General features: G+C 46.2%; 2 protein-coding genes across 3 annotated transcripts in view; both read right to left on the reverse strand.

Annotated features, from left to right (window-relative positions):
- The window catches only part of LOC147113688 (catenin alpha-3-like), a 3,852,991-nt gene that overhangs the window by 1,389,820 nt on the left and 2,438,369 nt on the right, over positions 1-24,802 (reverse strand). The gene's annotated exons all lie outside the window — the stretch shown is intronic.
- LOC147113690 (syncytin-2-like) lies at positions 184-6,012 on the reverse strand. 2 transcript variants are annotated; one of them, XM_085994986.1, is made up of 3 exons: positions 5,855-6,012; positions 5,566-5,652; positions 184-2,034 (listed from the first exon to the last, which is right to left on the reverse strand). In XM_085994986.1, exon 3 carries the CDS (start codon positions 1,631-1,633, stop codon positions 620-622), a length of 1,014 nt encoding a protein of 337 aa, XP_085851112.1. In that variant the 5' UTR covers positions 1,634-2,034; positions 5,566-5,652; positions 5,855-6,012; the 3' UTR covers positions 184-619. The 2 variants fall into 2 exon arrangements, with proteins under 2 accessions (XP_085851112.1, XP_085851113.1); XM_085994987.1 differs by having other exon boundaries at positions 5,910-6,011.

Below are 24,802 nucleotides of genomic sequence, written 5' to 3' on the forward strand. Positions count from 1 at the left end.
AGTGGAGGTGGCGACTGCCACTTTCTGCTGGGCAATATTATTGAATCGAACACGAGGAAACTGTAGAAGTGCCTTACTTCTTAGCTCTGGGTAATGACTCAATACACACTTGGATTCGTCAGACGGACAGGCCTTTTATTTAACTTCTCTTGCAAGGGGAATCAGTACCTCCACTCAAGGGGTGAGGCTACTATTCCAATGATACAGTGTAAACGTTCTATATTTATACAGTGTAACAAACAAGTTTGATTGAAATCCCTTTGTTCCTCTATCAGGATACATTTTAGATTAATCATCAGGTAGAAATAACATATTGACAGAAGGATCCTGGACACATAAGTCAACCGTTAATCTATAACAGGGCATGAATCGTGTAACCGGAGGTCCTCTTTAATCATATATAAGGGAGGCAAGCTTTGCTTTCGGTCACAAGTTATCAGGTCATTGGTACCATTAGGTGGGCAGGCATCTGTTCTTGGCTGTAGTTCGAGTACGTGCAATAGCTCTAGTTACACATCGACACTTGCCTAGTGTCAAGTCTGAAAACTTTTACCCAGCAAACACTTGAAATTAACCCCTTATATCATGTAGATTTCCTCATTCCCCCCTTTTGTCCTTTCTAAGGACAATCTATCTCGCTAAGTTTAAGAAACTCTACATCAAAGGTCTCACCCTTAATATCCTCATATTCAGACATCATTGGTACTGGAGGAGTTGACGCTAATAAGGAAAGGACTTTTGTACACAATAATTTTAAACAACCAATCAATAAACTAATTAAAATTATTATCATCACAATTGCGATAAAAGCTTCCAAAATTTGCTTTCCCAATGCTCCTCCCCATCCTGAAATCCAATCCCACATTGACCATGGTTCAGGTTGACGTAGTTTCTCTACGGCCTTCTTTATGTGGTTTACCAGATTGGTGATATTTTCTGAGCTATCTGGGATATAGGTGCAACATTCGGTTTTTATGATTGCACATGTGCCCCCTTCTTTTGCCAACAAATAGTCCAGAGCCATGCGGTTTTGTAAGGCAACAGTGCGCAAAGCCACCATTTCTGCGTTTACATCACTAAGAGCATCTGCAGTATCATTGGCTATTTGTTCCAACACTGCTGCCATATTTATAGATTCTCTTGTTAACTTCCCTGTTCCATACCAGGGAAATGCTATAGCAAAGAACCTTTCAGTTTCTGTAATGGCTCGTTTTGCTCGTGTCCCAGGGTGGCTATCCAAAGATGAAATGTGATGTATATAAGGCACTACATATCCCAAATAACATGACCCAGTCCAATTTTGTGGTAACCAGGGGTATGCTCTATGCCCACAGATGAAATAGGTGTTATTATAGGCTTCAAATTTGTTCCATATCTGGTGCATCATTCCTATTCCGTGTTCTCCTTTCCAGATTTTTTTACTAGTCAAATTTTGTACTGTGGACAGGTTCCACCATCCCCAATAGGGCCATTCGACTGCACCCGGTGGTTTAGTAGTAGTTTTAGTCAAAGTGTAGTTACATTTGCACTCACTCCATCTATCTTCTTCTACTACCTTATCCTGCCTAATCCTAAGACTCAGGGGTTGATACGGGGGTACCTGCATAGTGTGATCCTGAAGCTGAACCTTCATAGTCTCGTTATAGCATATAATATAAAAGAAATCACTGTTTAAAAGTACACATTCTTCTATGCATGGTTTGCCCTTCAGGGGATCTGATAAGTCAATATGGCAGTTTCAATTATCGTTAACAAAGGGAACAGTCTTATTAGAGTCCAAATCCAGTTCATCTTGGCAGTGTATCATCTTCAACTGATGCCTTCTTACAATGGGACGCATGTATCCATGTTGGTCGCTCCTTTACTTTTACAGCGGTGTTTGTGGTCAGGAGTACTTGGAAGGGTCCCTCAAATCTGGGTTGAAGGCCATTCTTTCACTTGAAGATTTTTATGTAGACGTTATCTCCTGGCTCGAAAGTATGGCACTTTCCTTCAGCGGGGCCGACCTGGGCTTCCTTTACCTGCTGATGGAAACTAGAAATGCATTTGGTTAGTGCAATGCAATAACTCAACATATCTTCCTCCATTTTATGAATGTCCATTTGTTTAGCTGTTAAAGGTGCCGAAAAGGGCAATCTCTGTGGTCTTCCCATGACGATCTCGTAAGGCGACAATCCTGTAGTTCTGTTGGTAGCAGACCGCATTATCATTAAAGCTATGGGCAACAAATCAACCCATTTAAGTCCAGTTTCTTTACACAGTTTTGCAAGCTTGTTTTTCAGCATCCCGTTATATCTTTCCACTAGTCCAGCCGACTGTGGATGATAACTGCAATGGAGGTGCTGGTTAATCTGTAAGGCTTTGCATAGTTCCTTAATCACTGTTCCTGTAAAATGGGACCCATTGTCACTTGACAGTTTTGCTGGTATCCCAAAGCGAGGCACAATGTCCTTCAATAAACATTTAGCAACAGTGGTGGCGTCACTCTTTCTACAAGGAAACGCTTCAATCCATCTTGAAAACATATCAACAATAACTAATACATATTTAAAGCTTATACACACAGGTAGTTCAATAAAATCCATTTGCAAGTGTACAAAAGGACCCATGGGGTTTGGATGGGATGCGGGCTGTACCTTCTTTATTTTTTTTTTCCTGCATTCATGGTCTGGCAGATAATACAATTTTCACATATTTGTTTTGCCAACTTTTGAGATTCCTGGTGCATACCAGGTCTTGAGGATATAGTCCGCCATCCCCCTTTTGCCCGCATGGGTGAATTTATGAACACATCGGGCAATTGGTGATAGTAATGATTTGGGTGCCACCATGCGGCCGTCATGATGAACCCATAAGCCGTCAGTGTTTTTAAAACAATGATTAACAACCCATTCCTTTACTTCATCAGAACTGGCCCTATTTTGATGGGTCAGCACATCATCTAAGGACGGGGGCTGCGGTATCTCTGGCTTTTCCCTAACAGGGAAGGCTGAAACTTGTCGTTCAGTACTTGATATAGCTACTGACTTAGCAGCGCTATCTGCAGCAGCGTTTCCAAGCGCAACCTTGTCCAAATGCCCCGTGTGCGCTTGGCACTTAATAATTGCAATCTGTTTACGTCTCTGAATAGCTTGTAAAAGATTTTTCACTTCTTGTGCATTTTTAATCTGGGTTCCCGAGGAAGTCAGGTAACCGCGAATTTTCCAAATTTGTCATGCTCATGTATTCATTGTCTACAATAGCCAGTCATTCCTAGAAAATGCTTCATTTCTCCTTTAGTTTTTGGCAACGATGTGTTGCAAACAACCTTTATTCTATCCGGCGTTAACTCCCTGTTTTAACAATGATCTCATCACTGGCTCAACTCCTTTTTCTGCTTTCTCTGACAATGGATACTGTGACCTTTTGGGTAATGGTGCAGCTGGATTAATTGTAACTTTATAGGGCTGTGCAGTCTAATAGTTAGGAGGTATTTTAAATTTAAAAACGGCTGATAATCTTGTCCTGTTTTGTCATAGCAGGCCGTGCAGTGCAATTTTGAATGCCATTTCCCTAGTTTCAGGGATTCCTGGTATTGTTTTATGGAGCTTGTAACGAATCCCCACGCTCCTAACAGACTGACAAGTTTGGGACTCAAACTTGGGTCGGCAATTTCCCATGCGTAAAGAACAGGGTGTTTTATTTCTGTTACTGGGTACGCATATGCCTTATCTACTTGGATTTCTACCGTTACTCCTGATGGGGAGCAAATGATTGTAGCATTCATTTTGCACAGCAAGTCTCTTCCACATAAATTCATAGAGACATCTCCTGATAACAGAAAGGAGTGTTCTTCCTCAAATTCTTCTACTTTTACTGTGAGGGGAGTCGATTGATTCAAGCATTGTAGTATTCCAGCCAATCCAGCTATCGGGGTCTTTTTCCCATTAATAGGCATTCCTTCAGAATATCCTTTCCCTAACACCGAAAAGGTTGCTCCTGTATCTACTAAAATGACATAGGTCTCCCAGCTATTTGCATTTTAACTTCAGGTTGGCTGCGTGAATTTAAAGAAACAACGGGCATTTGGTGGTCTGTGGCGCCTGGGGCTGCTGGTGTCAGTCAGTAATTCTGATCTCTATTTCTCCTAAATCCCTGTCCGTTTGTAGGGTAACCTCCTGACTGGTCCGAAAAAGGGTTATGGACAGTGAAATTAGGACCTTTATTCTCTAACGGAGGTCCATTATTGGAGGTTTGGTTCTGACAATTTTTCGCAGGGCATTGGTTTGCCCAATGTCCGGGTTGTCCGCAATTGTAACAATTACCAGATCGTCCATACCCTCTTATTCTACCACGTCTTCCTCTATATTCCCTTCTATTCATCCTTCTATAGTTACCTTGTTATCCTACCATAATAGAGGAGAAAGGTGTTTCTTCGGGGTAATTTTTTTTCTGACTCAACAAACATAGAGGCAGTCTTTTTATCTGGCTGTTCTCTATTTCTCTCTCGTCCGTTAAACATTTCTCGAGGCAAGTAATTCTTTCTATGTTAAATGACTATCTGAGGGAAAGGGTCTAGTCTTATTTACAGTCCATTTGGACCAATTTGGTAGGTGATCAATGGATGATTGACCAGTTCTTTAACATAAAGGCTGCTGGCGTGCCTTTCTCGGGTGGCTTACTGGCGCTAGCACTCATTTTAGCAGCTTAAATGGTTCACTTAAAACAATCTAAACTCCCGTGACAATCCATGATCTGCGTTGTACGCCCCTACAGATCAGATTAATAAACTATACATACGTATAAAACTCGAGGGTTCTCAACCCTCGTGGAAGGTATTTCTAACTGGGGAAAATACTGAATCCACAATAGCTTAGTGGATCATGTAAAAGACATCACTATTTTCTCAACCATACATTCTGCCGCGGGACTCACTTCCCCGGCTTGGGTCTTTTCCAACCCCTTCTGCAGTTTTTTTTCAGCTTAAATATTTTAGTTAAAACATACAACAATTCCGTAACACTCTATGATCTGCGTGGGACGCCTCTACAGATCAGACATGACTAAACATTAATACATATAACAATAAACAATAAACAATACACTTGTTAAACAACAACCAAAGTGTTACTAAATCCCCAACCTATGCAGCCTTACTGGACAAAGCTGCAAAGTTGATTGATAATAACAAGTAGTTAAATACTCACTCTCATAAACATTAAACATTGACACTGTGTTTCAGACAACCGCCCACTCTTCTCTCTTTTTTTTTTACCCTATTCCCTTTAGCCAAATCTTTAGCAAAAAGGGCCTTCAATTTGTCCCAGCTAACTTCAAGCTCTTCTCTCCTTCTACCCTACTCCCTTTAGCCAAATCTTTAGCAAAAAGGGCCTTCAATTTGTCCCAGCTAACTTCAAGCTGGAACCTTGCTAGTTCAATTTCCAGTAAATCGCTAGCTCCTTAGTTAATCAAATTCCTGACTTAACCTTCTCTCTCAGCAAGCTGGAACCTTGCTAGTTCAATTTCCAATAAATCGCTAGCTCCTTAGTTAATCAAATTCCTGACTTAACCTTCTCTCTCTGGTACCTTTATTTCAGCGCTTCCTACAGTCCTTTTCTGCACGATCCTGTTCGCGGGGCGTCAGCGCCTCATGGCTGGTCCTCTGTTCCGTTTCTGAAAGGGAAGCAGTCACAACGGCAGTTTAACCCCCGAACCTTGTGAGTCAATTACCCGATGGCAGTGCTGTCCAATGGAATAAACAGACTGTGCGCAGCTATGCTTATGGCAGGGAAAGTCCCAAAAATGTGGCAAAACACCACCTTCGGCCGATGGGATTTTCCCAACCGAGCAACGTACTCGGTGTCTGTTAACTCACCAATTGGTACAGCAAGCCATCTCGGTGGGACCTCCAAATTGTAGAAGTGCCTTACTTCTTAGCTCTGGGTAATGACTCAATACACACTTGGATTCGTCAGACGGACAGGCCTTTTATTTAACTTCTCTTGCAAGGGGAATCAGTACCTCCACTCAAGGGGTGAGGCTACTATTCCAATGATACAGTGTAAACGTTCTATATTTATACAGTGTAACAAACAAGTTTGATTGAAATCCCTTTGTTCCTCTATCAGGATACATTTTAGATTAATCATCAGGTAGAAATAACATATTGACAGAAGGATCCTGGACACATAAGTCAACCGTTAATCTATAACAGGGCATGAATCGTGTAACCGGAGGTCCTCTTTAATCATATATAAGGGAGGCAAGCTTTGCTTTCGGTCACAAGTTATCAGGTCATTGGTACCATTAGGTGGGCAGGCATCTGTTCTTGGCTGTAGTTCGAGTACGTGCAATAGCTCTAGTTACACATCGACACTTGCCTAGTGTCAAGTCTGAAAACTTTTACCCAGCAAACACTTGAAATTAACCCCTTATATCATGTAGATTTCCTCAAAACCCATATGTACCATCAGTTTGATTGACAGATAGCAATCGCAATCAGAAATGGGCGAACTTTAACAATTATTTCTAAAGCGGCTCTTTAAAATACTAACTATATTTGATTAGGCCCTCGAACGAATGGTTCTACAGCACAGAATGGAATCTGAAAGGAGTCTCCTCTCAGCTCAACAGATGAGTCAATTAATTACTGTAATACCTTAAATAATTAGGTTGAAAAATGTGAAGGCTGTGAGTTATTTTTTCAGCCAAATTCTTTGGAAGCCATACTGAGCCCTAAACTGACAGGGATACAATTGGATAATTACTGCTTACTAGCGCAAAAACATCGTGACCTTTTCTTCCAACACTGCAACCTTTATTTGCCATTATTATTTTGGCAAATTAAAGGTGCTTCTCAGCAAGCATTACACATTCTAAAATTAAAAGGGCAGCCATGCTATCCTTCTGCTTCTCAAAATACTTGTCGTTGTAATTAGTGAACTGCCCCAGAGAGTGACCCTCAATAGAATATAAGAGCAGGGAGGTTATGCTGGAACTATATAAAACGCTAGTTTGGCCACAGCTAGAGTACTGTGTAAAGTTCTAGTCACCACATTACAGGAAAAATGTGATTGCACTAGAGAGGGTACAGAGGAGATTTACGAGTATGTTGCCTGGGGAATTTTAGCTATGAGGGAAGATTGGGTTTCTTTCTTTGGAACAGAGGAGGCTGAGGGGAGATTTAATTGACGGGTATAAAATTATGAGGGGCCAAGATAGATGGGAAGGACCTATTTCCCTTAGCAGAGAGGTCAATAACCAGGGGGCATAGATTTAAAGTAATTGGTAGAAGGATTAGAGGGGAGTTGAGGAGAACTTTTTTTACCCAGAGGGTGGTGGGGGTCTGGAACTCACTGCCTGAAAGGGTGGTAGAGGCAGAAACCCTCATCACATTTAAAAAGCACTTGGATATGCACCTGAAATGCCATAACCTACAGGGCTACAGACCAAGAGCTGGAAAGTGGGATTAGGCTGGATAGCTCTTTTCCGGCCAGCACAGACACGATGGGCTTAATGGCCTCCTTCTGTGCCGTAAACATCTATGATTCTATGATTCAATATCTTTGGCTTTAGTTTCACATCTTTCCACGCCTTGCCCATCTCTAGCTTCAATCTCCTGCTGCCACAAGTCCTCATGCACATCCTCCAGTTTGTTGCCTCCGGCTTACTTCTTGTACCCAGCGTCCTTATTGGTGGTCACTTCTTCAGCAACCATGGCCCCTTCCTTTGGAACTGCTTCCCTCAGTATCGTTGCCTTGTCGCCTATCCCTCTCTGCCTTAAAAGACCCTGGGCTAAAAATTTGGGGGCTTAACGCCACCCGTTACCAGCAAAAAATGTCAAAATGTGGGCAACCATCACTCTTTCGCCAGCTGCTGGCAGGTCCCACGGCAACTTCCATTTTCCCAGGCCTGATAGGGCTGCTGTTTAGAAGTATCGCCCTGCAAAGAAAAATGAGGGAGTGGTGACATCTGTCGGCGTGCAACACCAATTTAATATCACCACGGTGAACTTCGACCCTGGTGCTGAACTCAACGCTGGGTCCTAAGCACGCCAGGTAAACCTGGCGTGCAAGCAGACTCACAGAGGTGATGTCAGCACCTCTCAAAGGGACACACACATCTTTCAGGTAAGTTTGTATTTAAGCTTTTGGGCTAAAAATTGAGTAGCGCCCCAATTGAGGCGCTAACTTCGCCGGGGCGCTAACAGTAGTGCCCCGGAAAAATTAGCGCCCCCATGCCAGAAATTCAGTGGTTGCATCCCAAGAGGGAAGCGGGGCACTACTGAAAGTGCCCCGCTGCCCTCTTGGGGCGCTGCGAGTGAATATCGTGGCACTACATGCCGCGGTATTGCAGGCCTTCCGCCCCTTCTTAAAGGGGAGGGGCCTTGTGCAGTGTGACCTGGGGCCCAGCTGGGCCCTCGGGGATCAGGAGTACATCAAAAGAGCCTGGCACCCAAGAGAAGTGCCGGGCTCTTGGAGCGCAGCCGGCACTCTACGGGCGGCGGGCGGGGGGGGGGTTCAGGAGGCCGGGGACAGGATCGCAGGCAGGTGCTGGCAGGCGGCCAGCAACAAAAATGGCCGCCCCGCACCTCGCCTTTAAATTGCGCCTCCCTGGCCGCAGGTACGCCCCCCGACCCTGTCGGACATAGCATTCGGCGGTAAATCTGGGGGCGCTCCCGAAGATCGCGGGCGGGGCGTAAGCGGGGCGCTGCGCACACCAATGCAGTCATCGCCAGTGGCGCAGCACCGCAAGGCGCTACTGGTTAGCGCCACCACTAACCTCCCGCTGAATTTTGCGGGAGGCGTGGGCAGTGCCGCGCCCGGGCGCTAGTTGGTTTGCGCCCCACTTAGCGCCCTCTTGGACTTTAACATTTTTTTTTACTGAAGTAGTGGCTTGCTGCAATAGATGTTAAAAGTTTATTAAGTGGGTCGGGAGTGCTGCTGGATGCTTGCAAGGCCTCGGATGGTAAAGGAAGGCCTCTGAGAAGACAGAAAATGCTGCAAATACTCAGCAGGTCAGGCAACATCCATGGAGAGAGAAGCAGAGTTCACATCTCATGTCACGATGTTGCCTGAACTGTTGAGTATTTCTAGCATTTTTTGCTGTCATTTCAGATTTACAGCATCTGCTCGCAGAGGAAAGGGGAAGACGCAGAACAGGAGGAAACAGAAGAAGAAGCTGAGGAGGAGGAAGCAGAAGGAAGGTGCAACCCAGACAGACCCTTTCTGGGCAGGATATCTGGGATAGAATCATCTGCCTACGGTACCAGTGACCACAACCCCAATTCCCCTGTCAACATTTGTCCCACACCTTACCTTCTCTCTGTTACTGACCATCACAGCAACCTCTTGGCCATGAAGCTGAAATAAAAGCCACCACAAAGCAAACTTTCCAATCCATTTATATATATATATATATATCCATCCAATATGACATCAAGAAATCAACTAATCACCCTTATGCATTCCCTTAGTGACTGTCTTGTGTGTGCCTTTGCCTATCCTACTGATGTCATGCAGTGCTATCCCAGTGGCTGCAGCATGGCTGGTGGAAAGCTGCTGACTTTCAGTGGGAAACGCTGCAGATGGCCTTGCAGGTCGACCTCGAGGAGCTGGTGACTGGGAGTGTTAAATCGAGTGACGGTGTTTCTTTTTCTTCACTCTCCTCTCCCTCTTCTTGGTCAACTATGGGCTGGGCAGGCTGCATTTCCTGGGTGTGTGAAATGAGAAAGGCACAAGGGTGGAGTTGTGGCGAGGGGAAGGCGGGAAAGCAAGAGGTGCATGCGAGAAAGAGGATAACGTATAAGGATATCAGCATCATGTATCCTTTCAGCCCTGCTGCTGGCCAAGGGCTGAGCCATGCCCCTGCCCAGAATGGCCAGCATCATCTCCTCCAACAGGGTGAGGTGAGGCTAGGAATGGGAGATGTGCCTCGTGATTGGGACAGATTATCGGTAAGTGAGTGATTGGGGGTGGGGGTCGTGCATTGAGCTGTGTGTGAAGCGAGTAGTGCAGTTGGTAGGAGATGACTTTTGAAGGTGCATTCACTGACCTTGACCAGTGGTCTGAGGTCTTGAAACCTCTTTGGGGACAGGAGCCAGGTCGTGGGGGCAACACTGCTGGCAGCGACGGCCTCAGTGATGTGGTCCCACATCCTTCTTTCTGGAGGGTCTCCTGGCCCCTGTGGGTAGAGGACCTGTCTTGCAGTGTTGACCCCCTGCACAAAGCTGGAATGCCACGTGCGAGACCCTGGGAGCCCTTTCCCTGGCTTGCTGAGCCATTTGTGTTAGGGCTGAAGCCCTTTTCCCATTTTTTGAGGTTCGGAAGGCAATTCAGCTTCAAGAGCTGAAGACTCCCATTTGGGATTTCTTTTTAATGTTCATTTTTTTTAAAGGCAGTAAGGGCTGAAGACTGCATTTTTTCACTTCATTTTAATTTTTATTAGTTCTCAACACATGGCCCCTTTAATTTGTAGCCCTTTTAAATGCCCACAATTCCTTGTGAACTCCACAGCCTCACTCCCATTGGCTGTTAGAAGCGGGAACGCCACTTCAGGATGGGAACTTCGACTTCCAGACCTGCACTAATCCCACCAGGAGGGCGTTACACAGTAAGTTAGCGCTGGGCTAAGAATCTTTAGCCCCCAGCGCAAATTTATCTCGGGTAGCGTTTCGTCCATTTTCAGCAGCCATTAACCCGAGTTGCCGCACAGCGGCCACAAATCTCCCCCCCACCCCCGCCTATTCTTTGACTGTCATTTCACTCCCCTTCTCCTTCTCCTTTTCCCCCCATTAGCCGCTACTCTAAGTGCTGAGATGTCTCTCTGTATGTGAGGAGTGCTATGCAACTGTCAGTGAATATCTCACTCGGGCTACAATGAAATTTCAGACCGAAATACCGCAGTCTTTTCCAGTGAATACTGAGTAGGGAAGAAATATAGGGAAGAGCATTAATCATGGAACAGTAAAAGCCTTTAGTAATCAAGTTTGCTACTTCCACGGACCATTCAGAATATGCCCAATCATAACCCCACTTAAATACCTGAGGAGATTTTTTTCTCTTCAAAAGTTCTCCTTAACCCTTCAAAATAATCCAGCTTTTGTTGACACTTACACCTCCATTATATCAAATGGACCAACTGCTTTCTGGCAATGCCATTTCCATGCTCCTAGCAGTCTTCTGTCCCAAGGTTAGAGGACAAAGAGATAGTGATCAATTGTCCATCAGACTACAAGCCCTGTCCTGTACTCTGTCCATCAGTGTCAAATAAGTTTGAAAATATGCAAGCAATATTAATGTTTGGGCTGGATTCAGGATTTACAGAGTACAATTTACTCAATTCTCTTTTGTTAGGAAAATTAAAAACAGATTGTGTTCCTAGCTTTCTGCTCCCAACTACCTTTTTTTGTTAAAATAAGCAAATAGAGAAAAATATAGCCCACCGAGATTAAAGAAGAAATGGGAGGTTTAGCACAAAAGAGGAAACCAAGCTTCTTGGAAGCAGATTAAGCAATGGAGGTGATCTGAGAGTTCCACGTGAGGTCAGAGGACAAAGTGAGGCCACAAATGTCAACAGATGACGGTGTATGGGTGAAGTCGTCAAAGGTTCAGAGGAGGCAACTATTGCTTGGTGTTGGAAGAGGCATGAAGGATTAAGCCTGGAAAATCTGTAACCTTTCGGGAGTGCTCCCATTGTAACTTGCGCAGGAGTCCGTTTGGAGGGCCAGAATCTAGGTCACGATCCCAATATGCCAAAATCTAGGTCACGATCCCAATATGCCAGAATTTAGGCCATGACCCCAACACAGCAGACACTATGTCATGACCCCAATATGCCAGAATGTAGGTCATGACCCCAATATGCCAGAAACTAGTTCACAAACACAATACGCCAGAAATCACGGCCACAATACGTCGTATTTTGGCCTGAGGTCAGGGGTTCTGGATGGCTTGGTGGGGGTGAAGTCTCCACCTGGTTCAAACAAGACCATCAGCATATGAGAATGTAAACACCGGGATGGAGACGTCCTACATCAAGAGTTCCCACTTTCCTAACCCTCATTAGGACCCAGTGCAGGGTTGGTGGAGGTACCGGTTGATCAGGGAGAAAGTGGGTTTTACCTGAGGGTCCAGTCCAGGATTGGGGCTAGTGCCCACCCCCCTCCCTCCCCCTGAAGACAATCAGTATATTTTTCAATGTAGTCTCTTTGTGTGGTTTCCAGGGTAGCACTCAGCAACCCAAACTCCCCAGACGGGCACTCTTTGTTCAGATTTTCTTGTGGGTACCGTAGAGGCACCCTTAGTAGCGTGGGCACCGTTTATTGGCAGGCTACTGAGTAAAGCTCCCCCTGACCTGGTAAAGCTGACCAGGGTGAGTGGTGGAGGTTCCCAGCGGGCACATATCGGCACTTTCTCTGGGAAGAACCCCCATTGCGGATGTTCAGGGCCATGGTATCCTCAAGATATTGATCTTCATTTGCCAACTGAACGCCGTGGAGGAGGTGGAAGTGTTGCGATTCACTCATCACAATGTGAGAGGTCTGCGGAATCTGTGTAATGAAGGTACTTAAAAGAAAGACTTGCATTTACACAGTGCCTCTCATGATCTCAGGATGTCACAAGGCACTTTACAGGCATTAAAGTATTTCTGAAGTGTAGTCACTTCTGTAATGTAGGAAACATGAGATCTAATTTGCGCACAGCGAGGTGCCAGAAACAGCAATGAGATAAATCAGTAGATAATCTGTTGTAATGATGTTGGTTGAGGGATAAATATATTGGCCATGAGATCGTTAAGTCCACCTGCAAGGACAAATGGAGCCTCAGTTTAACTTTTCTTTCAAAGGCGGTCACCCCCGACAGTGCAGCTCTCCGTCAGCACTGCACTAGAGTGTCAGTCTGGATTAGGTGCTCAAGTCTCTGGAGTGGAGCTGGAACCCACAGACACTTGACTCACAGGCGAATGAAGAGCATGCTCTCTACATTTGTCCCTCCGTCACTCACACCTTCCACAGCAGGAAGGAATTTTCTTTCCGAGCACTCTTATTGTGAAGTTATATGATGGTTTGCTTTGTATTAGGAATGCTCAATGTGAAATACTTCAGAATAAAGCTTTGTTTGCTCTATTGCACCACCACAGTTTATGACAATAAGAGGGATAAATAAGGGCAACGCAGAAAGAAAGTAAGAGGGAGAAAATAAAAACTGATTACCATAAATGCAAAAGCTGAGTGGCCTTAACTCAATCTATTCTGCTGCTCAAACCCAGACCTGGGCGCATTATTCACTCGAAGCATCAGTAGGTGATCCAGATTTAGCATTTTTACCTTGACTTCGGGGAGCACGCTTGACCTGCTGTTAACAGTTAGAAACGTGGAATGGAATCCTGGCATGCACTTTTATGTTCGTTGTTTTCAAATTGTCAAACGAGCTGTCAAACACACCGCATTTTAACTGCTGGCCAGTCAGTCAGAATCTTAGATTTCAATCAGACAAGCTGCTAATCTGAATTTGTAGATTGATTATTATAAATAAGTGCCTGGATTGGCTGAGAGAGCAAGCATTAATGTGCAATGACGGCCTGCATTTTGACAACTGCCTCAATTGTCATAGCTCATTAGCTGCATTACAATTTAATCTCACCTATTTACTAATCAGCATAGTGAACATTATTCTAGTGTTTCGCACTGGCACAGGGGACCTGGAACCAATTAGAGCACTAGGATCATCATTATATGGTGCTCAAGACTCAACATCAATCGCAAGAAGCATTGCAGTGTTGTCAAAGAAAGAAAGTATTATATGGACAAACCATTCTCAGAGAAAAGCAGCTTCCCCTAAATAAACAACACAGTACATTATCCAAATCGTTCTCTCATGTCCAGTTCCATTTTGTCAGACCAGTGCTACTAGAAGGATCTTTCCATTATGTATTTATTATTTTATCACCTTTTCTCTGTCTACTTTTGTCCCTTTTGTTTCAATGTTTCTTTGCCTTGTTCAAATCCCTCCATGGCCTCACCCCCCTCCCTATCTCTATAACCTCCTCCAGCCCTACAACCCTCCAAGAACTCTGAGTTCCTCCAATTCTGGCCGCTTGTGAATCCACGATTTCTTTCGCCTCATTATTGGCGGCGGTGCCTTCAGCTGTCTAGGCCCTAAGCTCTGGAATTCCCTCCTGAAACCTCTCCGCCTCTACCTCTCTCTCCTCCTTTAATACACGCCATAAAATCTACCTACCTGTCCTAATATCTCCTTATGTTGCTCAATGTCAAATTTTGTTTGATAATCACTCCTGTGAAGTGCCTTGAGGTGTTTTACTATGTTAAAGAGGCTATATAAATGCAAGTTGTTGTTGTCCGGTCCCTAACTTTCCCTCATTTTGCTTTGTTCACTCCTTCTTTTTCTCATTGAATTTGCTCCACATTCTTTCATTTCATCTTTATTTCATGACTTTTCTTTTCTTTGCTTCTCAATCTTCTCCATGCCCTTCGACCGGTCATGAAAAAAATTGTTTCATTCACCTCTTCCAAAGATGCTAGCCCAGAAATTCCAGGAGCCTCGTTCCACCTCTGGAAGTGTGGTGGGTCAAGAGGGGACTGGCCCTGACCCTGATCCAAATCCCAGGGACCGGGAGGATGGGGAATTTTGCATAATGGGGCGGGATCATCACAACATCATTCACGGTGCTACTGGGACACCCACTCTGTTGGGGAGCCAGGATTTCGGAATGCCACCCTGTACCTTCTGAGTGTGCAATACCAAAACTTAAAGTGCTGCTTCCCTAATGCCAGTCAATCTCATATCACTCGCCCTGGCGATACAGCATTATGGGCTCCATCAATCAATCGCCTTGGCGATACAGCATTATGGGCTCCATCTAAGGCACGTACACCTGCACTTCTTGTTGGCCATAGATGGAACTGGTGGGATTTCTTGGGGGGAGGAGCCTAGCATCCCACTAGCTCCACCTCCAAAGGTGACATCACGATGGAGGGGAGCCAGTGGAAAACGTGTTCACATCCCCACCCCATCAGAATTTAGCAACCAGGCCAGAAAAGCAAAGAGACATGGTGATAAGCAGCTCCCATCCCTAAATTCCTGTCCTACCCAGATTGGGCTAATTCCATGCCTAAAACGGGTCAATAATACCACAATATACAAAGTCCCACAACCATCTCAAAAAATCACTTCAAGTAAACTACTTTTAACCAGAACCCGAAAACTTCTTCAACAAACAAGTAATACCAGTTCAACGCCAGCTTCTTCATGTGTCTCAGGCCAGTAAAAAAATTATTTAAATGAGTTTAAACATTAATGACCCGAAACGTTAACTCTGTTTCTATCTCCACAGATGCTGCCTGACCTGCTGAGTATTTCCAGCATTTTCTGTTTCTATTTTAAATGAAATGGATTGTTTGATCAATAAAAATTCCATCAGAATCAAAAGGCAGCAATGTGTTAAAAAGGAGAGGTGTTGCCATGGTGCATTATTTTTGGTTCAACTTTACCCATGAAATTCCCCAAACAACAGTTTCCAGGGAGGGCGGGAGGGAGGGAGGGATGGAGGAAGGGAGGAAGGAAGGGAAGAAGGGAGGGAGGAAGGAAGGAAGGAAGGAAAGTAAAGAAGGAAGGAAAAGAAAGACGTGCAGGGCGAGTTACCGGCAGCCCCTCGTAGGCTTCTCCCAGAGCTCAGCAGTGGCTGGTGAAAGTCCACCGCCTTCTCTCCCCTTTGACAACAATCTATGGAAAATAACCACTTAGAATTAAGGAAGGATGTCTTTGTTTTAATTATATTTGGGGGAAAAAAAGCAATCTTAATTTTACAAAAGTCCTTTTCATGCATTTTTAACTTACATGCAGAATGAAGTGTGCCAAACTGCCAAACCTTAAGAACAAGTTACTTCTATTAAAGTGCTGGTCCAACATTAAACATGAGGGGAGCACAAACAAAAACCTGTAAATTAAAAGAAGTTCAAATGTAATGGAGCAGATAACAGAAATGCTCCCTCAGCCTTTCCTATTCTACCCTACACAGTTTGGATCAGGACACTGACCGACCTCACCCTCAGGAACATCAAGCTCCATGCAAAGCTTTCCCTCCCCAATGTTGCGGAGTGAGTCCCATTGACTCTCAAGCTGGGCAACTTTCTGCTCATGGAGTGCAACCTTCGCACACTTCACCCATGTATTCACCTAGCATGGTACGTGAGTTCAGGCATGTCCACATCACGCATGTCACACATATGACTCCAGACTCTGATCCTGCCAAACCTAGTTATATATTTAACACAAATAGAAATTCTTCTTGTGTTATTGTTTATTAAATTATTTCTTTTTACTCACTCAAATTTATTATTTTTACTTAATATGTTTTGAAAGTCTCTTTCTGTCCTACCCTCTGAAAGTATGATGTAGTAAAAACTATAAATTAGAGTTCAGATGAATAATTACTTAAATAAAGTAGGGTAGATACAGAGAAATGATTTCCTCTGGTGGGGGAATCAGGGACCTGGGGACATCATCTTAAAATTAGAGCCAGGCCATCCAGGGGTGAAATGAGGAAGCATTTTTTCACACAAAGGGTAGGGGAAATCTGGAATTCTCTCCTGAAAAAGGCTATGAATGCTGGGGGTCAATTGCAGCTTTCAAGACTGAGGGCAATAGATTTTTGTTGGGTAAGGGTATCAAGGGCTGTGAGGCTAAGACAGCTAAATGGAGTTCAGGTGCAGATCAGCCATGATCTCATTGAATGGAGAAACAGGCTCAAGGGGCTGAATGGCCTTCTCCTGTACTTGAGTTCCTAAATAGCTCCATTTGCCTCACACCGATCCTCGCATATTTTTTTCCATTCCTGGGATGTGGGCATCACTGGCAAGGCTGGCATTTATTGCCCATCCCTAGTTGCCTTTGGTGGTGGTGAGCCACCTTCTTGAACAACTGCAGTCCGTGGTGAAAGTATTCCCACAGTGCTGTTAAGGAGGGAGTTCCAGGATTTTGTCCCAGCAACGATAAAGGATCGGCGATATATTTCCAAGTCAGGATGGTGTGTGACTTGGAGGGGAAGTTGGAGGTGGTGGTGTTCCCATGTGCCAGCTGCCCTTGTCCTTCTAGGTAGTAGAGGCTGTGGGTTTGGGAGGTGGTGCCGAAGAAGCCTTGGTGAGTTGCTGCAGTGCATCTTGTAGATGGTACAAGGGAGGGTAACTTGTACGTGATGATGTTCCCATGCAACTGGTACCCTTACCCTTCTAGATGGTGGAGGTCGTAGGTTTGGGAGGTGCTGCCGAAGAAGCCTTGGCAAGTGGCTGCAGCGCAGACTGTAGATGGACACACTGCAGCCATAGTGCGCCGGTGGTGGATGGGTAAGATGGTTGGTGAAGTGTAGGCTGTTGTTATTTCTTTTTTGGTGGGTAGAAGGTGGGTGAGTGGGAAAAACAATCCAGTAACAGATTGCTGGGGTTTTACTGTGAAAAAAAAGCAGAGATAAGATGACTTACCTAAGACTCCCAAGTGGTGGTGACACCATATGCAGACCTTGGAGCAGATTTTTTGGGGAGTCAGCGGGTGCGTTTGGTGTTGGGTCGGGTGGGAAAATGTTTTTTTTTTGACAGCGGGTAGCGAACCCGCTGCCAACCTGCTGCCACGCTAGTTTCCCAGATGTCAGGTCTGTCAGCGCTGAACAGACCCGACACCAAGCAGCGGGGGAGGCAATTTAAGTGATTAAGAGCTCATTAACAGCCACTTGAAAACTATTTTGAGCTCACCTTTACATTTTACGAGGTTGCCCATAGAGTCCACGCTGCTCAGGGATCACGTCAGGTAAGCAGGTCGGGAGTTGTGTCACCATGAAATTATCCCTTTTCTTGACAGCTGCAAATGTTCAAGAAAAGCTACCATTTCATAGCTGTTCACTTTCCAAGGTCAGAAAATGTTGCTTACTGCATTTGGATCAAGGGATATGGGGAGAAGGCAGGGACAGGGTACTGAGTTTGGATGATCAGCCATGATCTCATTGAATGGCGGAACAGGCTCGATGGGCCGAACGGCCTACTCCTCCTATCTTCTATGTTTCTATGTTTCTATGGAAGACAGATTGAGCTTTATGCAGGCTGCAACTGTTTGGAGTGAACTCTGTATCCAGTGTCACCTCATTGGAACAACCTCTCTCACCACTGACAGATCGCTTCTGTCATCTCAACTTCACCTGCCATCTATTACATCAGCATTGGTGCCCTTGAAACTATCGCACCTTGGTCCTCAGAATCCCACCACAATCAGCCCAACACCAGCAACAACACCAACCTTCTCCGCAATCAACTGATGCTGCACAGGACACAGGGCATCAGCACTTGACCACATTGCTGGCTGGGAGGCCAGGGATGGCCTCGCTATAGCCAGATTTACTTCAGTTGATGCTGTACACCCTGGCTGCCACATGATGCGCCAGGTTGGCACCAGCCCACACCAACACCATAAAGTTTCTCTACAATGCCCAAGCCATTCCTTTCACACTCATCACCATTGCAGGGGGGTACTGTTATGTCTCACCATTCACTGTAACTCACTAAGCCACTTCCAAAGGTGCACACAAATCTGTCCAAGAACGCAAAGTTTTGAAAATAAAGGTTTCAATGTTTGACACCACATTAACAGAAACTTTACATGAACATTGCATAAAACACTCAAGTGCCTACCCTTGTATGTTGTTAGTTGGTATGATTGGATTAGGATGAGGGTGAGTGTGAGGGGTGGCTAGTGAGATGGGGAAGTGATAATGTAGATAGAGAGGGATGGGTGGAGGTGCAAGGTAAGTTGGTGTGAGTAAGGATGTGCAGGAGTATGGTAGGAAGGCAGAGTGATGAGGATGTAATGAGTGGCACAGCAGGATGAGGTTGAGTGTGGCTTTGCAGTAATGTTTCGTGATCTACTGAGATCATTGAAAGGTTTGCGTCATTGCAGCCTGGTCCTCCTAATGACATCCTTGCTTGTGTCCTCCTATGCAATGTGCAACAAGGCTGCATTGGTCTCCTAGGGAGGTCTCTTCCGCCCATGGGAAGGGAAGAGAACCTCCCTGCGTGCATATGAAGGGAGTCTTGGGAGAGCCTGGTTGCAGCTGTGCACCTTTGTGCAGTGCTTGTCAGTGTTTGCAGCACCTCAATGCTGTAGAACACTGAAAACAGAACTGTCAAATTCAATTTGCGCATGTTCACTTTAAGGAAACCGGCTGATGACGCGTCATCAAATGACGTCATCAGACCCACTTCCTTCAATTGGCCGAGAAACGGGCAGGGCGGGCTTAACAAGCCCAATCAACATAAGATCACTTTAGACAGCAGGCTGGAGCCAGCAGCGGGGTTGCACCCCGCCACCGATCCCGGCCGCACCGGACCCGCCGAGGTAGGGGAAATCGCGGCCTTTATCTTCACAACGTGCATTTTGGTTCACGTTAATGACAAAGGGATTGCAGCTAATCACCAATACACTTAAGAGAATAATTTTCACTTTAGGTGGTGGTGGAAGTCTTCAAAGCAAAGGAAAGTCGTGCGAGATGTAGAATGGGCCCCCAATCCGTCAGCGCCAGATAACCCCCCCCACCCAAGTGAAAATTACCCTCATAAAAATTGCATTCGATACTAAAATAACTGCCTGAGAATGTAGCTTTACAAAACAAAACAAAAAATGTCTTCTAATTTATAATATTTCTTCTGAATCAACGAAGTGGAAAGGCTGTGTATAAAAGAGGTGGATGTCGGGGGACTGCATCACATATCTCATCGCTGCTTCTTGTTCCTAGCAGGGCTCCTGCCTTTGTAAAGGTTATGGGTCGGAGCTGAGCTCACACTTCGTATGCAACCTTCAGCATGAAGGGCTGAGGAGAAGGGGCCTCAGAAGTGTCATAGCTTTCAGACGGTCACTACAGACACTGCCTGCCCTCTCCCCTCAAAGATTCACTGCTCCCTAAAGAGCTGCAAACCCATTACAATAAATGCCAACTGCGAGCTCAGAGACAACGGGGCCTGGGCAGTGCGCCAGGCACCCCTGCCAGCGGGAGGGTGGGGCCTGGTTACCATGCCGCCGGCTAGGTAGGAGTGCCAAATGCGCAATATCGGGAGGGAGGTAGGTCTGGGGGAGCGACCTCTGTGGCTGAGGATGGAGACCAGGGGCACTAGTGTCCCACATTATACTTGGGGAGCCCCACAAAAATAATTTTGAAACAAAACTTTTCGGGCCTCTTCTGCTGCCTTGCCAGGTCTTACTGAGTGGAGTGTCCGCAGCTCACCCCCCACCCCTCCCCACAAAGCAAGTTAAATTACATCGGAGTCTGCAACTGCCCCCATTCCACTGGGTGGAGGGACTTAAATTCTCCCCAATATAATACATTCGCCTCAGCTCACTGAACATTCAAACTAATTGTTAGTGGTGTGTGAACCAACAGCAGTACAAAAAATGTAATGTCTTCAATCTTTATTTTTATTCATTCACGGGATGTGGGCATCGCTGGCAAGGCCAGCATTTATTGCCCATCCCTAGTTGCCCTTGAGAAGGTGGTGGTGAGCTGCCTTCTTGAACTGCTGCCGTCCGTGTGGTGAAGGAACTCCCACAGTGCTGTTAGGTAGGGAGTTCCAGGATTTCGACCCAGCGACGATGAAGGAACGGCGATATATTTCCTAGTCAGGATGGTGTGTGACTTGGAGGGGAACTTGGAGGTGGTGGTGTTCCCATGCACCTGCTGCCCTTGTCCTTCTAGGTGGAATAGGTCGCGGGTTGGAGAGGTGCTGCCGAAGATGCCTTGGTGAGTTGTTGCAGTGCATCTTGTAGATGGTACACACTGCAGCCATGGTACACAATTGGTAGAGGGAGAGAATGTTTAAGGTGTTGGATAGGGTGCCAATCAAGTGGGCTGCTTTGTCCTGGATGGTGTTGAGCTTCTTGAGTGTTGTTGGAGCTGCACTCATCCAGGCAAGTGGAGAGTATTCCATCACACTCCTTACTTGTGCCTTGTAGATGGTGGAAAGGCTTTGGGGAGTCTGGAGGTGAGACACCCGCCGCAGAATACCTAGCCTGTGACCTGCTCTTGTTGCCACAGTATTTATGTAGCTGGTCCAGTTAAGTTCCTGGTCAATGGTGACCCCCCAGGATGTTGATGGTGGGGGATTCAGCGATGGTAATGCCGTTGAATGTCAAGGGGCTGTGGTTAGACTCTCGTTTGTTGGAGACAGTCATTGCCTGGCACTTGTGTGCCGTGAATATTACCTGCCACTTATCAGCCCAAGCCTGAACGTCGTCCAGGTCTTGTTGCATGCGGGCATGGACTGCTTCATTATCTGAGGAATTGTGAATGGCACTGAACGCTGTGTAATCATCAGCGAACATCCCCATTTCTGACCTTATGTTGGAGGGAAGGTCATTGATAAAGCAGCTGAAGATGGTTGGGCCTAGAAATTCCTGCAGCGATGTCCCGGGGCTGTGATGATTGACCTCCATTCAACACAACCATCTTCCTTTGTGCTAGGTATGACTCCAACCAGTGGAGAGTTTTCCCCCCGATTCCCATTGACTTCAGTTTTACTAGGGCTCCTTGATGCCACACTCAGTCAAATGCTGCCCTGATTTCAAGGGCAGTCACTCTCACCTCACCTCCGGAATTCAGCTCCTTTGTCCTTGTTTGGACCAAGGTTGTCAGGGGGTCAGGAGCCGAGTGGTCTTGGTGGAACCCAAACTGGGCATCAGTGAGCAGGTTATTGGTAAGTAAGTGCCGCTTGTTTACCCTGTTGATGACACCTTCCATCACTTTGCTGATGATTGAGAGTAGACTGATGGGGCGGTAATGGCCAGATTGTATTTGTCCTGCTTTTTGTGGACAGGACATACCACATTGTCGGATAGATGCCAGAGTTGTAGCTTTACTAGAGGCGTGGCTAGTTCTGGAGCACAAGTCTTCAGCACAATAGCCGGGATGTTGTCGGGGCCCATAGCCTTTGCTGTATCCAGTGCGCTCAGCCGTTTCTTGATATCACACGGAGTGAATCGAATTGGCTGAAGACTGGCTTCTGTGATGGTGGGGCTCTCAGTAGGAGGCCAATATGGATCATCCATTTGGCACTTCTGGCTGTGGATGGTTGCAAACGCTTCAGCTTTGTCTTTTGCACTCACGTGCTGGGCTGCACCATCATTGAGGATGGGGATATTCATGGAGACTCCTTCTCTCATTAGTTGTTCAATGGTCCATTCACGACTGGATGTGGGAGGACTGCAGAGCTTTGATCTGATCCATTGATTGTGGGATCGCTTAGCCCTGTCAAAAGCATGCAGCTTCCGCTTTTTAGCATGCATGTAGTCCTGTGTTGCAGCTTCTCCAGGTTGGCACCTCATTTTTAGGTACGCCTAGTGCTGCTCCTGGCATGTTCTTCTACATTCCTTATTGAACCAGGGTTATTGATGATAATGGTAGAGTGAGGGATATGCTGGGCCATGTGGTTACAGATTGTGGTGAATACAATTCTGCTGCTGCTGATGGCCCACAGCGCCTCATGGATGCCCAGTTTTGAGCTGCTAGATCTGTTCTGAATCTATCCCATTTAGCACAGTGGTAGTGCCATATTACATGATGGAGGGTGTCCTCTATGTGAAGATGGGACTTTGTCTCCACAATGACTGTGTGGTGGTCACTGCCACTGCTACCAATGCTGTCATGGACAGATGCATCTGCGACAGGTAGATTGGTGAGTAGGTTTTTCCCTCGTGTTGGTTCTCTCACCACCTGTTGCAGGCCCAAACTGGCAGCTATGTCCTTCAGGACTCGGCCTGTCTTGGTGATGGACATTGAAGTCTCCCACCCAGAGTACATTCTGTGCCCTTGCTACTCTCAGTATTTCTTCCAAGTGGTGGAGTTCTGATTCATCAGCTGAGGGAGGGCGGTAGATGGAAATGAGGAGGTGGTTTCCTTGCCCATGCTTGACCTAAACCCATGAGACTTCATGGGGTCCAGAGTCAATGTTGAGGACACCCAGGGCCACTCCTTCCCGACTGTATACCACTTTTCAGCCACCCCTGGTGGGTCTGTCCTGCTGGTGGGAGCGGCCCTGGGTGGAGACCGAGCACAGAGACCGAGGATTTAAAGAGGCGGGGGGAGAGAGAGAGTGGCCCAGACTCACCAGCAGCAGATGCAGCGAGAGCGGCCCTGGGTGGAGACTGAGCACAGAGACTGAGTGCGGTTTAAACAGAGTGCTGCGAGTTGGGTGAGTCAGGGATTTAGGTGAGGAATGGAAGGAGGAGCTCTCTTGCTTTGCCTTTGTTTTTCCTAACTTTTCACCCTGTAGGCATTGGTTCTTGCTGTACACCAAGGAAAGAGTCTGAGAGCGGGAGCAGTCAAACAACAACAACTGCGAAACTGCTAAAGTGACGTCACAACCAGGGAAGGAGCTTATTGGTAAGTAGGACCTGGTGAGTATTTCTACAGTCCAGTCGTTAAAGTCAAAGTAAGGTCTCTAGTTTAGAGTAAGTAGTGTTTAAAGGGAAGTAAGGTCCCTAGTGTATTTAATATTCTTTAATTTAAAGGAAGTAAAGGGAGTAAATTAAGGGTAGGACATGGCAGGGCAGCTCGGCTGCGTGGAGTGCTCCTCCTGTGCTATGTGGGAAGTCAGGGAAACTTTCGGTGTCCAGGGCAAACACATGTGCAGGAAGTGTCTCCAGCTGCAGCTACTCGAAATCCGCGTTTCAGAGCTGGAGCTGCGGCTGGAGTCACTGTGGAGCATCCGCGAAGCTGAGATCTTCGTGGATAGCATGTTTAATGAGGTGGTCACACCACAGGTAAAGAGTGCACTGGCAGACAGGAAATGGGTGACCGCCAGACAGAGTAAAAGAACTAGGAAGGTAGTGCAGGAGTCCACTGGGTCCATCTCCCTTTCCAACAGATTTTCCATTTTGGATACTGCTGGGGGAGATGGTTTCTCAGGGGAATGCAGCAAGAGCCAAGTCTGTGGCACTATGTGTGGCTCAGCTGCACAGGAGGGGAGGAAAAAGAGGGGGAGAGCAATAGTGATAGGGGATTCTATCGTAAGGGGAACAGATAGTCATTTCTGTGGCCGCAGACGTGACTCCAGGATGGTATGTTGCCTCCCTGGTGCGAGGGTCAAGAATGTCACTGAGCAGCTGCAGGGCATTCTGAAGGGGGAGGGTGAACAGTCAGAGGTCGTGGTTCACATTGGTACCAATGACATGGGTAGAAAGAGGGATGAGGTCCTGCAACAAGAATTTAGGGAGCTAGGTAGCAGATTAAAAAACAGGATCTCAAAGGTTGTAATCTCTGGATTACTCCTGGTGCCACATGCTAGTGAGTATGGAAATAGGAGGATAGAGCAGGTGAATGCATTGCTAAAGAGTTGGTGCAGGAGAGAGGGCTTTAGATTCCTGGATCACTGGGTCTGCTTCTGGGGCAGGTGGGACCTGTAGAAGTCAGATGGGTTGTATCTGAACCGGAACGGGACCAACATCCTTGCGGGAAGGTTTGCTGGTACTGTTGGGGGGGGGGTTTAAACTAACTTGGCAGGGGTGTGGGATACGGAGTGGAGCTATAGTAGGGGGTGAAGCACAGCCAAATATAGAGGAAAATACAAGTCAGCCTGGAAGGCAGAGCAAATATGTACGTAGATACATAGATACATAGAAGATAGGAGCAGGAGTAGGCCATTCGGCCCTTCGAGCCTGCTCCGCCATTCAATGAGATCATGGCTGATCATCCAAATTCAGTACCCGGTCCCTGCCTTCTCCCCATATTCCTTGATTCCTTTAGCCTAAAGAAATATATCCAACTCTTTCTTGAA

The sequence above is a fragment of the Somniosus microcephalus genome, chromosome 8 (assembly GCF_052327205.1).
Source record: "Somniosus microcephalus isolate GS21.2 chromosome 8, FLI_Smic_1.0, whole genome shotgun sequence".
Classification (NCBI taxonomy): domain Eukaryota; kingdom Metazoa; phylum Chordata; class Chondrichthyes; order Squaliformes; family Somniosidae; genus Somniosus; species Somniosus microcephalus.